General features: G+C 44.0%; 1 protein-coding gene across 1 annotated transcript in view; it reads right to left on the minus strand.

Annotated features, from left to right (window-relative positions):
• Positions 1–310: 310 nt before the first annotated feature.
• Positions 311–15,369, minus strand: part of LOC143930544 (pancreatic triacylglycerol lipase-like) — a 73,946-nt gene continuing 58,887 nt past the window's right edge. Inside the window, exons 11-13 of the mRNA XM_077454927.1 lie at positions 5,167–5,275; positions 1,845–2,012; positions 311–413 (exon numbers count right to left, since the gene is read on the minus strand). Of these exons, the coding sequence (XP_077311053.1) occupies positions 350–413; positions 1,845–2,012; positions 5,167–5,275 (341 nt within the window). The 3' untranslated portion in view covers positions 311–349. The remainder of the gene's footprint in view (positions 414–1,844; positions 2,013–5,166; positions 5,276–15,369) is intronic.

Genomic DNA, 15,369 nt, shown 5'->3' on the forward strand with positions numbered 1-15,369 from the left:
TGAGGAAAGGTCCCTCGAAACGCATCAAAGTTCCAACCACATAGTTTTTTGGACATCACCTATGCTGGAGTTGTCACTTGATAAGCTTGTATCTTCTCATGTTTGTGAGCATGTTTTTTGCGTTTTTATTAATAAAAATGGTGATGGTAATAATGCACTAGGCGTTTGCCCCCTCCTGTATCCTTCTGCAGCGTATGTCAAGTTTCCTTACTTGAGGAGAGCAGCATTGCTCTGGGCAGTGCACGTGCACCGTTGGTTGTTGCATACAGCAAGCGCTGAGGTTCTGTTGTGCTTTTGAGAACAGAGACAGTTTGCAGAACAAATCTTTATTGCAGAAACAAATTACATTTTAACAGGGGTTCAGAGTCTGGAGGACCTCTTCTCTCACTGTTCCACTGCCACAGAAACGGTACCTGGAAAGCAAAAGAAAGATTATATACCATTTGCAGGGGTTCCACAGCTCAGGAATATCTGTAGAAAGATTGACTAATTTTTGTGTCAGCATTTAAAAAAATGAGATTTTGACTGAATATTGGTTTTGGTTTGCAGTCAATAGTCAAGAAAGAGAATAAAGTAGATTCCTTGTTTCATTTTTTTTATTCAACCCAATTACCATATTTATCGGTGTATAACATGCACTTTTTTCCCCCTAAAATCAGGGGGAAATCGGGGGTATGTGTTAGACGCCGATCCCCCGCTGTTTCTAAGCCTTTTTGCCGTTTTCGGCGGCTTCTGGGTATTTTCGGCCACACTCGGCCGTTCTCGGCTATCTTTGGCCGTTCTCGGCTATTTTCAGCAGCACTTGGCCGTTCCCACCAAGAACGGCCGAGAACTACCGAGTGCCACCGAGATACACAGGACATCCGCTCTTTATCTCGGCGACACCATTTTTAAATGGCAAACACACAGACAACGCTGCAAACGACTGACAAAGCAAAATGGATGGCTGCAAATGACACTGACAAGGCTAAATGGATTGCTGCAAATGACACTGACAAGGCTAAATGATATATTGCTGCAAAATACACTGACAAGTCTAAATGCAAGGCTGCAAATGACTGACAAGGCTAAATGCAAGGCTGCAAATGACACGGACAAGGCTGCATTGATGAATGTAATTTTTTTTCCTTAAACTTTTTTTCTTTTAAATTCCCTCCTAAACTTGGGGTGTGTGTTATATGCCGGCTTGTGTTATACACCGATAAATACGGTAGTTGCTATGTGCCGCTGCCCTGTGTGGTGTGTGATTATAAATTACCTTGTTTTAGAGGTTGTATGTGTCTGATTATATAGGTATAAAGGTTGTATAAATCTAGTTGTATAAGTCTGGCTGTATGGGTATAGATGTTTTAGGTATAGTTTGTATAAGTCTGTATGTATAGGTATATGTTGTATATTTTTGGTAATATAGGTCTAGTCGTATTGGAATATTTTGTATAAGTCTGGTTATATGGGTATAGATTTTTTTAGGTCTAGTTGTATAGGTATACGTTGTATAGGTCTGGTTGTATAAGTCTAGTTGCATAGGTATAGCTTGTATAAATTTGGTCGTACATGTATAGGCTGTATACTTATAGATCTAGTTGTTTATGTTGTATAGGTCTGGTTGAAAAAGTATAGGATGTATAGGTCTATGTGTATAAGCATAGGTTTTATAGGTGTAGTTGTGTTGGTATAGGTTGTATAGATCTAATTGTACAAGTATAGATTTTATACAGTAGGTCTGGTTGTATACATATAAGTTGTATTGGTTGAATAGGTCTAGTTGTATACAGTAGGTATAGGTATATATTGTATATGTATAGATTGTATAGGTCTGTATCTCTACAGTCTATCATACTCACGATTTCCCATTTCTGCCATCCAGTACTGTTATAGAGGAGGCTCCAAGTGTGGGAAATAGAGGATTAACAACATTGTTGTTCCAGACAAACTTTACTCTGTTCAGAGCTCCTGGATCCATCTCCACGTCAATGAAGCCTGAGTAGGTATTTGATGAGCTAATGCTTCCCCTATGAATAATAAAATAAAATAAAAAGGATGCGCTATCTGTTTTAGGTCGATTGCTGAATAGTAACGTCTTGACAACATGGTAACCCATATACAGTATGCAATGGCAAGAAAGGTGAACTTTAATGCCCAACCCCCACACATATGCATCCATGATCAATAGAGGTTGTTTGCTGAGAGCCCTATGCAGTCAGGGATGAATGCACAAAAGACAGAAGCCCTACAATTCATAAGGCCCTAAACACAGGTACCACTCAATACAGCATTCCGCCCAGTCCAGCTACAGCCTGTCATAAACTTTGACAGGCTGTAGGCAGTGGGGACGGACACCTCACTTGTTCCTGCCGGGTGCAATAAAATGCCAGGTGGGACACATAGCAGTTAAGCAGCGACATATATATATATCATGTGACATTGGGGGATGTCTAGCTCAGTGGTAGATGCCTTTTCAGTAAGTTCACAGCGAACAGGACCTTTAGTTTAAGGGCATGGTAGCCCACTTTTATTAAAAGGAATAAAATAAAGGAAAGTTCATACATGCACTTGGATACCCACACAGGGGTTCTTATCCCAAAAATAATAACAAATGAAAAAATGCCAAGCCACCTGGCTCTCTTCAGTAGTACTGCCACTTAGGCTTTACTCTTCAGCCCTCTTGGCCATATAACAGGATTCTCGTACAACTACTGTACCTCTTTTCAGCTTCCTTGCTGCTCAGGCCTTCCACTTTAGGCTCTCATCTGTCTCCTTAGATGCACACAGCATCTATCTAGAAAGCAGCCTCTTACTGCTAGGGTTTCCACCTGTCCGGGATTCACCTGCACAGTTCGGGTCTGGAATCATGTGTCCTGGTTTCAAACTTCCTGAAACCTGGACACATTATTCAGACTTAACTATGACTTCCCAGCAGGGATGCTGGCTGCAGCTGTCTAAGCTGAGGGTGTCCGTTACACTCTCTTTCACACTGCCCAAAGCCAGCAGTAACAATCCCCTCCACCCCATGCATACACAGACAGGAGAGGAGAGAGAGCTTGATCTGCTCTTCTTCCTCCGGCACCTACCCCTGTGACTTCCCACATTCCAATACCCAGCACTGTGCCTCAGAAAAGGAAAGTGGGGGCCGGAAATTTGAAATCCAGCAGCCTCAGATACATCTGGATGAGAGGTGCTGACTGCCAAGAGGTGAGTGAGCTCACCATCCATCCCTGTCTGTGACTGAAGTCTCCCCCCTTCTCTCTCCTACCTCTGAGTGGGTACACTAAGGTAAATCTGAGTTCTCAGAGCACCCCTTATATCAGAGTTCCCCTTTACAATAGAAGCCACAGTGTCCCCCCTTACATCAGAGTCCTCTCCGTGCATCAGAGTTCTCAGTGTTCCCCCTTAAATCGGGGTTCCCAGAGCATCCCTTATGTTAGAGTCTCCAAAGTCTCCCTTACATCAGAGTCTGCAGAGTCCCCCCTTACAGTGTAAGGGAACTCTGCGAGTTCAGATGTAAAAGGGGAACTTTGTGGATTCAGATGTAAAAGGGGAACTCTTGGGGTCAGATGTACTGTAAAAGGGTAATTCTGTAGATTCAGATGTAAAAGGGAAACTCTGTGGACTCTTATGTAAAGGGGGACTTCATATGATTACAAATGTTTTTTAATTGCTAAATATATGTATAGTTTATACCATAACAAAAATTGCTATGCGCCGCTAAAGTTTTCGGGTTTGGCTTGAAGAAAAGGTGGCAACTCTACTTACTGCTCTGATCCTCAGACTTGGGTCTCTGGCTTACAATAGTGCACATCTGGACTCCTTGGGAGGGTGGAGCCCAGAACCCTAATCCTGACTCTGCCATAAGCCCAGCCCAACCTGCTCAATCAACCAGCCAGACTCCTAGCTGTTCCCAAACCCCGATCCCAGGATTGAAGATTGTCAAATCCATAGCATTATGGATGGGACGGACACTTTGGAGGAAGTTAATAAAACAGATTCCTCCACATTAAATACCCCTGGAGACCCTCAACCTGCCTATTTGAGAACCCTGGGTGACAATTACTAGGACAGGGAACCGTACTGTCACACACATATACATTCAGTCTGACATTCAGAAAATCTTTTTTGCAGGTAAATCTTCTAGGTCCATGTGTTTTAATTGACAGAGATTGCATAGCTCCCAACTGTCCCTGATTTTGAGGGACTGTTCCTGATTTGTAACAATGTCCCTCTGTCCCTATTTCCTCCTCATTAGTCTCTCATTTTGGTCTGACCTATATAGTTGTATGTAAAATGCACTATTTATCTTTCAAAAAGTGTTTCCCTGTGCTAAACCTTTCATTCAATTTCTAAATTATTGCATTTGTACATTTCAATAACCATAATTCTTCTTTAAGGAGAATTGAACAACAAAAAAAAAAAAAGATTGGTTAAACCCACAAGTGCTTTTTTTAACACCACTATTCCTTCAATTATCAGAGGTGTTACAGGGCATTTTACTTGGAGCAGCTCTTGTTAACCCATCCTTTTCTCTACTATTCCTTTATATTGGCTTTTAGATTTTACCAATGCAGCAATTTAGAAATTGGAAGAAAGGTTTAGCACGGGGAAACAATTTATGATAGATAAAAAATGCATTTTATATACAACTGTAGAGATCAGACCAAATTGAGGGACAAATGAGGAGGAAAGAGGGACAGAGGGACTTTGTGCTGAATGAGGGACAGTCCTTCAAAATCAGGGACGGTTGGGAGGTATGTAATAAGTGTCCCTCATTCCCATCTCAAAAAGTTGGGAGGTATGGTGATTGCATCTCCATTAGTTGGTGAAAGTCACATTCACTGCTTTATACATAGACCCCTAAGGCTGGGGGAGAAAGAGCTAGAAAATTCAGGGGTCTCAAACTGACGGCCCTCCAGCTGTTACAGGTCCCATCATGCCTCTGCCTGTGGGAGTCATGCTTGTAACTGTCAGCCTTGCAATGCCTCATAGGACTTGTAGTTTCACAAGAGCTGGGCGGGTGACAGTCTGATACCCCTGAGCTAGATGATGCAGTGAAATCAAAGTAAGCCATTTCAAGACAGGAGAGGAGCCTGTACAACTGTGCAAAACTGAAAGGGAAGGCTGGAGTTCAGCTTTAAATTCATTGTCAAATTTCTGTGCCAAATGTGTACTTACTTGTAAACCTGATACTGACGAGTGTTTCCATTGGGACCAAAGAGAGAAACCTGAAAGTATCCCTGCACGCTAGCTCCGGTGGTCTGCACGCTCACCTTGTAACGCCAGCCTATGGGAATGACATTAATTCAATTGAAATGACTGCAAGATAGTGTACAGCAGAACAAACAGACAGAATATAATAAAAAAATATATAATATAATACAAATATATTATAATATAATACACATGTAGCTAAGTGCTGGCTATATCACGTTTGCCATCCTGAGACATTCTTTAACAAAGATTGCATTGAGCGTTATTCCCTCTAGTGCTCAGCCTGGGGATTGTGACATCATTTCCCTACTGCATAAAGAGAGAGAGAGAGAGAGAGAGAGAGAGAGAGAGAGAGAGAGGCCAATACTGAAAGCAGGGGGTCATGGGACATGTAGTCCAGAAATCTGGAATTTCAATGGATCTAATGTTGCTGCAAACTACAAGTTCCTTAAAAAAACACAAATAATATCTGTGTTTTGGCTAAATATAAGCTGGATAACAATATCCGCGGCAGCTAGCACTAAAGGTTTGATCGTAGAACCACTAGAACAGATATATATATAAAAGGTGCAGCACCAATCAGAAAAAAGTTGCAATAAAAACTCTGTAATGTACAGTCCTGCCATAAATCACCACCAGCGATAGATGATAAGTTGGTGAAAAGTCTCAGCGCCAACAGTGTGTAAAGGTATTGAATGCACTCGTCACCACCAGTGTGTAGAGGCAATCCTGCTTACCAGAAAAAGTTGACTCTCAGATTATAAAGAGTCAGGGAACGTGTATAATAAGGAGGTGAATGATCATCTAGACATCCGTAACAGCATCACTCCAGCTCTTACCAGTTATGGAAGACGCGATCCCAGCGCAGGAAGCACTTTCCCCAGGTAAGGGGATGTATATGTATACAGCTGCCATTTTTCCCTCAAAAAATGTAAGGGCACCACAATAGTGTAATATTATTTAAAAAAACACTTCTTTATTCAAAGGTAAAATGATGTACTCACATTTCTGTAGATAAACAACAGGCATAACTCTTGTGAATAATCTGTATGTCGAGGCGTGCTTACGTTGTCCCGAACCGCCTTACATGTTTCGTAATCATATTACGTCTTCAGAGGCATGGCGGCCGAACGCAAGCACGTCTAATATGCTAGTCTCACCGGAAGTGACCCGCCGAAAAGAGTCAGCTCTCATGTGATTCACTATGCATTCCATGGACTGGAAAAAGTTATAAGCCGATCCCTCAGCTCTCAAATCACATAGGTAATAAGGTACTATAAAAAATAATTTCTCCACTTTATAAAAAGAAGCCAAATCATTGCAAAGGTTGTATTTAACTGCCCTTTGGACCAATTCAACACTCACATAGAAATCCACTAATGAAAAGTTTAAAAAGGACACGCAAAGTGAACATGCCATCTAGTGGACATGATATATACAATATTTAAACATTCTACACAGATGCATTTAGATTCATAGAAATTCATACCATTAAATTTATTCAAGAGAAAAGTGGACAAACAGGAAAATATATCAATAGTCAATGTATTGCAAATAAAAAATATAAAAAAATATTTTTGTTGTTATATCATATAAATAAAGAAAAATATAAATGATAAAGATCGTACAAAAAAACTCCAAAATTATTCAACCATTATTTATAAAGCAGTTAACATCCCACTCTATATTCATTCCAAATGGTGAATTACTCTTAAGGTCATAAATCCAGCGGGTCTCTATTTTAGAGATTTCCCATTGGAGAAATGTGGAGAAAATCTGTCAATACCCAAAATCAGTGTCCCCTTTGGTTCCTTTGCATGACAAAGTGCATAATGCTTAGACACACTGTGTTCAGGAAAAGCACGCCATATATTACCTAGATGTTCATTAATGATTTAATATTGTATGTTCTAGATGTTACTGCAGAGCGAAAGTTACATACACCTCTATCTGTTAAAGAATTAATGCGGCACACAGCGCATTTTCTACATGGAAAAAAAGCCATTTAAGTCCTGAAAATATATTTTTCTTTAGGATTATCCACACAACATTAGGGGCTACATATAGCCGTAAAGGTTGTACACAACCTGAGGTTTATCATCTAGCCTAGGGCCCAACAGACTATCATTTTTGAGAACCTTCCAATGACAGGCAATTATTCGTTTAATATCTTGGTATTGGTTAGAATAAGTCGTAAAAAAAAAAAACGATTTGATTCAAATTTTCTCGATTGTGGGTTTGTCCTCTAATGGCTGTGTCCTATCCAGAGTAGCAATCTCAGAGATAACATTATCCAACTCATTAAGACTGTAGCCTCTATCAATGAATCTAGTTCGCAACGTGGAGGCCTGCTGATGATAATCATTAACCACTTGACCACTGGGCACTTAAACCCCCTTTCTAACTAGACCAATTTTCAGCTTTCGGTGCTCTCACATTTTGAATGACAATTACTCAGTCATGCAACACTGTACCCAAATGAAATTTTTGTCCTTTTTTTCACACAAATAGAGCTTTCTTTTGGTGGTATTTAATCACCACTGTTTTTTTTTAATTTTTTGCGCTATTATCAAAAAATACTGAAAATTTGTTAAAAGAAAATATTTTTGTTTCTTTAAAAAATTATTGCAGAGTATTGGTGAGTATTGGCGAGTATTGGCAGAGTATTGGCAGAGTATTGCAGAGTATTGCACAGTGTTGCAGAGTATTGGCAGATTACTGCACAGTATGGGCAGAGTACTGCACATTATTGGCACTGAGCAGCGCTGTGGGCAGTTCACATCCAGCCCACAGCGCTTTTGCCATCTCTCCCCCTCTCCCCCTCTCCTCTCTCACTGTACTGATCGGTACAGAGAGGAGAGGGAGGAACAAGTGATCGCTCCGTTATTTGACGGAGCAATCAAGTGGTAAACGCCCGATATCAGCGGGCACTTACCACGATCCGTCCGGACACGGCGGTCACGGATGTTCCCGGGTGCGCGCATCCATGGACGCCCTCCCAGAATAAGCTTACCACACTGTAGCCGTCTTTCAGCTATGGCCTGGCCGGCATGTGGTTAAGGATGGTACAATTCCAACGTACTCTAAGAAACTGACTCTTAGGGACAGACCTAAGCCATGATGGGTGATGACAACTGCCTGGCCAATAAAGCTATTACGGTCTGTCTCCTTAAAGTAAGTGGTAGTAACCAAAGCACCATCCCTGACCTCCACGCTAAGATCCAGAAAATTAATCCTTTCATGACTGGCTTCATGTTGTAGGAGAATACCCAAAAAATTATCATTCAAGCGGTCAATATAGTTATTGAGGGACTGGATATAACCCTCCCACAGGAGGAGGATATTGTCAATATACCTCCGCCATAGGAGGAGCTTAAATCTCCGATTACTATAGACGCATTCCTCGTCCCACTTGGCCATGAACAAATTTTGCGTCTGTGGCTACTCTCCTACTCTGCACATAGAAGGTGCCGCCAAACCAGAAGTAGTTATGATTCATGGGGAATGTCAAAAACTTCAGGATGAAATCACGCTGTGTGGGTAACAAGCTAGGGTCACGTCCCAAAAAGCAGTCCACAGCATCAAACCCATCCTTATGACATATAATGGTGTACAGAGAGGACATGTCAGCTGTCTCCAAAATGTATCCCTACTTCCACTGCATACCACAAAGTAGATTTAGGATTTATGTAGAGTCCTTTAAAAAAGACAGGGTCTGCACTACCAAGGGTTGCAGAAATCCAACAATGTATCTACCTACCCTAGAAGTCACAGAATCTATCCCACTGATGATTTGCCTAGCGGGGGGATTAGCCGGGTCCTTGTGAACCTTCGGAAGTTAGTACATCACTGGAACATGTGGAGCCATAGGAACCAAATGGTCCTTCTCCTACTTATGCCCTGTACACACGGACGGAATTTCCAATGGAAAATGTGCGATCGGATCTTGTTGTCGGAAAATCCGATCTTGTGTGGGCTCCATCTGACTTTTTCCATCTCAATTTCCAACACACAAAGTTTGAGAGCTGGATCTAAAATTTTCCGACAACAAAATCCGATCGTTTAAATTCCAATTGTGTAGACAATTCAGACGGATAAAGTGTCACGCGTGCTCAGAATAAATTACGAGACGAAAGCTATTGGCTAATGCCCTTTTTATCGTCCCGTCGTATGTGCTGTACGTCACCGCTAGGGATGAGCTCACTTGCATGGAACATGCGCAGAGCCCGTCAGGAAGTCGGTGCAAGGCTGTGCTAATCACTGGCAGTGAGACATTGCCTGATCTCTGCAGCCTGTGATTAGCGCAGCGCTGCGCCGACTTCCTGGCGGCTTTGCACGTGTTCCATGCGAACACGTCTGAGCTCATCCCTAGTCACCGCGGTCTGAACGATCGGATTTTCCGACAACTTTGTACGACCGTGTGTATGCAAGACAAGTTTGGGCCAAAATCCGTCCCCAATGAAGGGGCCAACATACCAGGGGGGTTGAATAAAGAAGCATTAGCCAGCCCAGAATATCTAATGCCATCGGCTTCACTCCTACTCGTGACAATAGGATTAGAGATCAGGTGGCGTTTTATGTTAAATTTACGGATGTATTTCTGTATATCCATGAATACACCAAACTTATCTAATGGTTTTGGGGGAGCAAATTTCAGACTATGATTAAAAACCAGTTTTTCTTGATCCATAAGGGTGGTCTGACTCAGGTTAAAAATGCCTACATCATTCATACCCTTTTTCTTTTCCTTTCTGCTCCTCCTCCCCCCTCTGGTCCCTCTGTTTGATCCATATTTGATTTGTTTCTCTGTCCGCTCCCCCGAAAAAAAGGGGGTCTAAATTGATTATTAGGATTCCGAGGTGGACCAAACCAACCCTGTTCTTGATTCCTATACCTGCCCGGAGTGTTCATAGGGTTCATAGTGTCCATAGGGTGACCCATGATGTATCTATCCATGGACCTACAGATTATTCATAAGAGTTATGCCTGTTGTTTATCTACTGAAGTGGGAGTGTATCATTTTATCTTTTAATAAAGAAGTGTTTTTTTAAACAATATTACACAATTGTGGTGCCCTTACATTTTTTGAGGGAAAAATGGCCGCTGTATACATACACATCCCCTTACCTGGGGAAAGTGCTTCCTGCACTGGGATCGCGTCTTCCATAACTGGCAAGAGCTGGAGTGATGTTGTTACGGATGTCTAGATGATCATTTATCTCTTTATTATACGCGTTCCCTGACTCTTTATAATCTGAAAGTCAACTTTTTCTGGTAAGCAGGATTGCCTCTACACACTGGTAGTGACGAGTGCATTCAATACCTTTTCACACTGTTGGTGCTGGGACTTTTCACCAACTTATCATCTATCGCTGGTGGTGATTTATGGTAAAACTACAAGTTCTGGCTTGCTGGAGAGAGGAGGAATGCTAGGTGAGCAGACAAATAAAACGGTCCAGGGATTGGCTCACTCTCTTGGGACACGAGGCCTGCAGCTACATGAGTGAGAGGCTAGGCTCCCCTAGTTGGTGTGAGCGAGCGCCATGCCTGGAAGCTGGAAGGCACAGAGGGTTTTCTGCATCTGAGCCCTATTCCTGGAAGCAGATCCTCAGTCATCGACTTCTCATTAGCAGAGTAGCTATCCAGGGCCACTCACACCTATGCCTACACCAACCCTGATGAATCCCCGATCTGATTGCAGACCTTTCAAGAGCCTGTTCCGGGACACCCTATCTCCACACAAGCTTTGATATCCTCAGGATTGGCGAGTGGGCAGAAGCCCACCCTAAGTATTACATTCAGAGACACTGCATGCAGACACCTTTACCCTACCCTGTCTACATTAAGGGCCCTCTTCTGGGGAACACCTTGATTATGCTATTAACCTTTGCTGGTCGCCTTTGCACAGCAACATCTTTGGGCCCCAACATAGCTATCTGAGGATTCTGGATACCCTTACTTCAAAAACTTTCCCACACAAAGGAATCAGCCAACAACACCTGTTAAAGCACCTTAAAGGGTAACCATAAATGGGAACTCTCACTCAGGCTATTCATTTTGTTTTTTGTTATTTCTTTTTGCCTGTGGCATCAGGACTAAGAAGGAGCCGACTGACAAAAAGTCTTTCTTCCTCCTCTTGTTTCAGGGGTCATAGATTTCCATTGAGATCTGTTGGTTTCTACTGCCAGGTTCACTGTTATTGCCATTTCATTGTATATTTCTGAAATTCTGTTTATGCCAAAGTTGCAACTTGGGAGAAACCAACATTCTAAATTCTCTTTCTCTTGTTAACTCTATAATTTCCAGTAAATATCCATTTGAAATCTCGGTTATTTCTATGGTGTCTTGCAAGGTTAGGGTAACCTTTGGGGACAGTCATCTTCCAGCGGCCCCATGGGGCTGCCGCTACACCCATATATTTCAATGTATACAAACTGAATAAATTCATCATCACCAGATGAGATTTGGGGTGGTAAGCTAAAGTCATCATCAACCCATATTTCACTACATGCTAACCAGAACATACAGTAATAAACAGGTATTATCATATGACATACCGTACATGATATACCAGAAACCAAGTCCATTCTATTGGAACCAGTTATTATTATGTTACTCTTCAATTTTAAAGGGTCAGTTTATCCAAAGTTGTTATTGTAGTGTTTGATGCTGGAGAAAAATCCCCTGACACTTTGTTCTTTCTCTAGGGGACTATTGGTAAGATCTGTCTCTGCACCTCTGCTGTGCCCATTTTAAGGCATTCCCACTGTAGCAGATGACATTTTGGACAAAGTGTCATGCAGATGAAAATTTTGTTTTTGCCTCAGAACGGTAGGGGTTCTGAGGGTTAATTATGTAGGTTGGTCTTGACATCAGTCTAGCTGGGCTGTGTTAGAAGTTCTGCCTGGTCATGTGAACAGGAAGGTGCACATGACAGGCCAGAACTAGGCCTGGTTGGACGTTTTGAGTATCAGTGGGAGTGTCGGGCCCTGCTGGGGAGTCTGGGAAGGGGCATTTAAGATGTGTGGGTCACGTGTTCAAGAGAGGAGTTTGTGAAGCCCGTGTGGTCTGTTCTTGTTCCAGGACAGGGGTAGCCCCGTGAGGGGTCCCGGTCATGGGGGGTTCGGCATCCCACAGCATGTTCCTGTTAGATGCCCCCAATAGACCCGTCTGGTCTGGGGCAGGTATCCGTCTGTCCCCGAGTCTCAGAACTGGCTGGTCCGAGGCACAGTAACGGAGGGAGGATTCAAGGTGTCCGGGTGTGCTCTTGGCTAGGGAGGACTCTTCGGAGGAGGGCCGACAAGTGGAATCCTGAGAAGTGCCTGGTTACTGAGTTTAGAAGGACATTGATGAATCCACGCTTTTTCCAGTACTATTAAGGAGACAGAGAGCGTTCCAGGTACTGAAGAAAAATGTTCCTGTTCACCCTTAGTTACAACTTGTACACCTTCATAGGAGTGTTTCAAGTTTTGAGTCAACGTGCTGACTGCCATGATCTCTGGCTAGAGATCTGTTCAGCCTTGAAGTACCCAGCTGCGAGTGACTACTCTCTGGGTGGAAGCGGTAACAAATTAAGAGTTATTTGGCTATATTGAGGGCATCTTGATTGTAAATTGTCCCCAAGTCAGTGTATTTGTGGCTGGGGGACTTGAAGTTGATTTGGGTGGTAAATGCAGCCAGTTGGTTTAATAATGGTGCCTTCAAGTACCCCAGAATTTTCTGGAGATCTGTTACTATACTGTTATTGTATGTATAAAGTTGTATATTATTGTTATAATTGTGTTATTTAATAAATGGCTGCTATTGCCTTTAAACGCCATAAAGGAAGTCTCAAGTGTCTTTTGTTGTGGGGGGCACGATTAAGTGAGGTGGAGTTTTTGGGTTTAGGGCAGCCATAATACAGTGTCTTGAAAAAGTTTTCATATCTCTTGAAATTTTGCACATTTTGTCATGTTACAACCAAAACCGTAAATGTGATTTATTAGGAATTTTGGTGATAGACCAACACAAAGTGGCACATAATTGTGAAGTGGAAGGAAAATGATAAATGGTTTTAATTTTTCTTTTAATAAATCAATATGTGAAAAGTGTGGCATGCATTTGTAGTCAGCCCCCAGTCAATAATTTGAAGAACCACCTTTCAATTACAGCTGCAAATATTTTTGGGGATGTCTCTACCATCATTGCATATCTAGAAAGTAACATATTTGTCCATGCTTCTTTGCAAAATAGCTAAAGCTCTTTCGGATTTGATGGAGAGCATGTGTGAGTAGCAATTTTCAAGTCTTGCCACAGATTCTCAAATGGATTTAGGTCTGGACTTTGACTGGGACATTCTAACACATACATATGCTTTAATCTAAACCATTCCATTGTAGCTTTGGCTGTATGTTTAGGGTCATTGTCCTTCTGGGAGGTGAACCTCTGCCCTTGTCTCAAGTCTTTTGCAAACTCTAAGGCCGCGTACACACGGGCGGACTGTTCGCCCAACCTTGTCCGCTGAACAGTGTTTGGGCGGACAGTCCGCTCGTGTGTGGGCTTTCAGCGGACAGTTTCAGCGGACAGTTGGACGGACAAAGTCTTTCGGAAATTCCGAAAAACTGTCCGCTGAAACTGTGTTTGAGCGAACAGTCCGCCCGTGTGTGGGCTTGTCCGCTGTACTTTCGAAATGAGCGGACTGTTCCCGCTCGGAAAGTCCGCCCATTTCGAGCGCGTGTACAGGTAGGCGGGGCCCGCGAAGGAGACGTCGCGGGCTCCGCCGCCTGGAATGGGCTTAAAGGGGAACCCCAACGCCGAAAAAAATCGGCGTGGGGGTTCCCCCAAAGTCCACACCAGACCCTTGTCCGAGCACGCTACCCGGCCGGCCAGGAAAGGGGGGCGAGCGAGCGCGCCCCCCCTCCCGAGCCGTACCAGGCCGCGTGCCCTCAACATGGGGGGTGCCTTGGGGAAGGGGGGGCCGCGCGGCCCCCCCACCCCAAAGCACCTTGTCCCCCATGTTGATGAGGACAAGGGCCTCTTCCCGACAACCCTGGCCGTTGGTTGTCGGGGTCTGCGGGCGGGGGGCTTATCGGAATCCGGGAGCCCCCTTTAAGAAGGGGGCCCCCGGATACCGGCCCCCCACCCTATGTGAATGAGTATGGGGTACAATGTACCCCTACCCATTCACCTGTGAAATAAAGTACAAAAAAAAACACAACACAGGGAAAAAATATTTTATTGCACAGCTCCGGGGGTCTTCCGTCTTCGGGGGTCTTCTCGCCGGACTCCTCCGCTATGTGTGTGTAGCTCTTTTACTAGCGGAGGAGTCCGGCTTTCTTCCTCCCTGCCGCCGGCCTCTTCTCCCGACTTCGGGGGTCTTGTCCCCCTCTTCGGTTCTTCTGCCGGGCCACCGCGCCTTCTTGTAGCTCTTTTACAGGCGGTGGCCCGGTCTTCTGTCGCCGCCGCCGCCGCCGCCTTCCGTTCTTGTTCTTCTTCTTCTTGTTCTTCTTCTTCTCCTGGAGATGTTGACTCGACGATCTCTCCGGCCGGAATGCCAGAGCCGCGCTGTGCGGTCACTTATATAGTGACAATGGGGCGGTGTCACATGGTATATGTCACATGGGTTGGTCACATGGTGACCCCGCCCCCTTACGATGTCATAGTCCCCATGTGACATCAACCCATGTGACCAACCCATGTGACATATACCATGTGACACCGCCCCATTGTCACTATATAAGTGACCGCACAGCGCGGCTCTGGCATTCCGGCCGGAGAGATCGTCGAGTCAACATCTCCAGGAGAAGAAGAAGAAGAACAAGAAGAAGAACAAGAACGGAAGGCGGCGGCGGCGGCGGCGACAGAAGACCGGGCCACCGCCTGTAAAAGAGCTACAAGAAGGCGCGGTGGCCCGGCAGAAGAACCGAAGAGGGGGACAAGACCCCCGAAGTCGGGAGAAGAGGCCGGCGGCGGGGAGGAAGAAAGCCGGACTCCTCCGCTAGTAAAAGAGCTACACACACATAGCGGAGGAGTCCGGCGAGAAGACCCCCGAAGACGGAAGACCCCCGGAGCTGTGCAATAAAATATTTTTTCCCTGTGTTGTGTTTTTTTTTGTACTTTATTTCACAGGTGAATGGGTAGGGGTACATTGTACCCCATACTCATTCACATAGGGTGGGGGGCCGGTAT

Source organism: Lithobates pipiens, unplaced genomic scaffold (assembly GCF_037356315.1).
Source record: "Lithobates pipiens isolate NorthernLeopardFrog02 unplaced genomic scaffold, aLitPip1_a1.2 Scaffold_25, whole genome shotgun sequence".
Taxonomy (NCBI): Eukaryota; Metazoa; Chordata; class Amphibia; order Anura; family Ranidae; genus Lithobates; species Lithobates pipiens.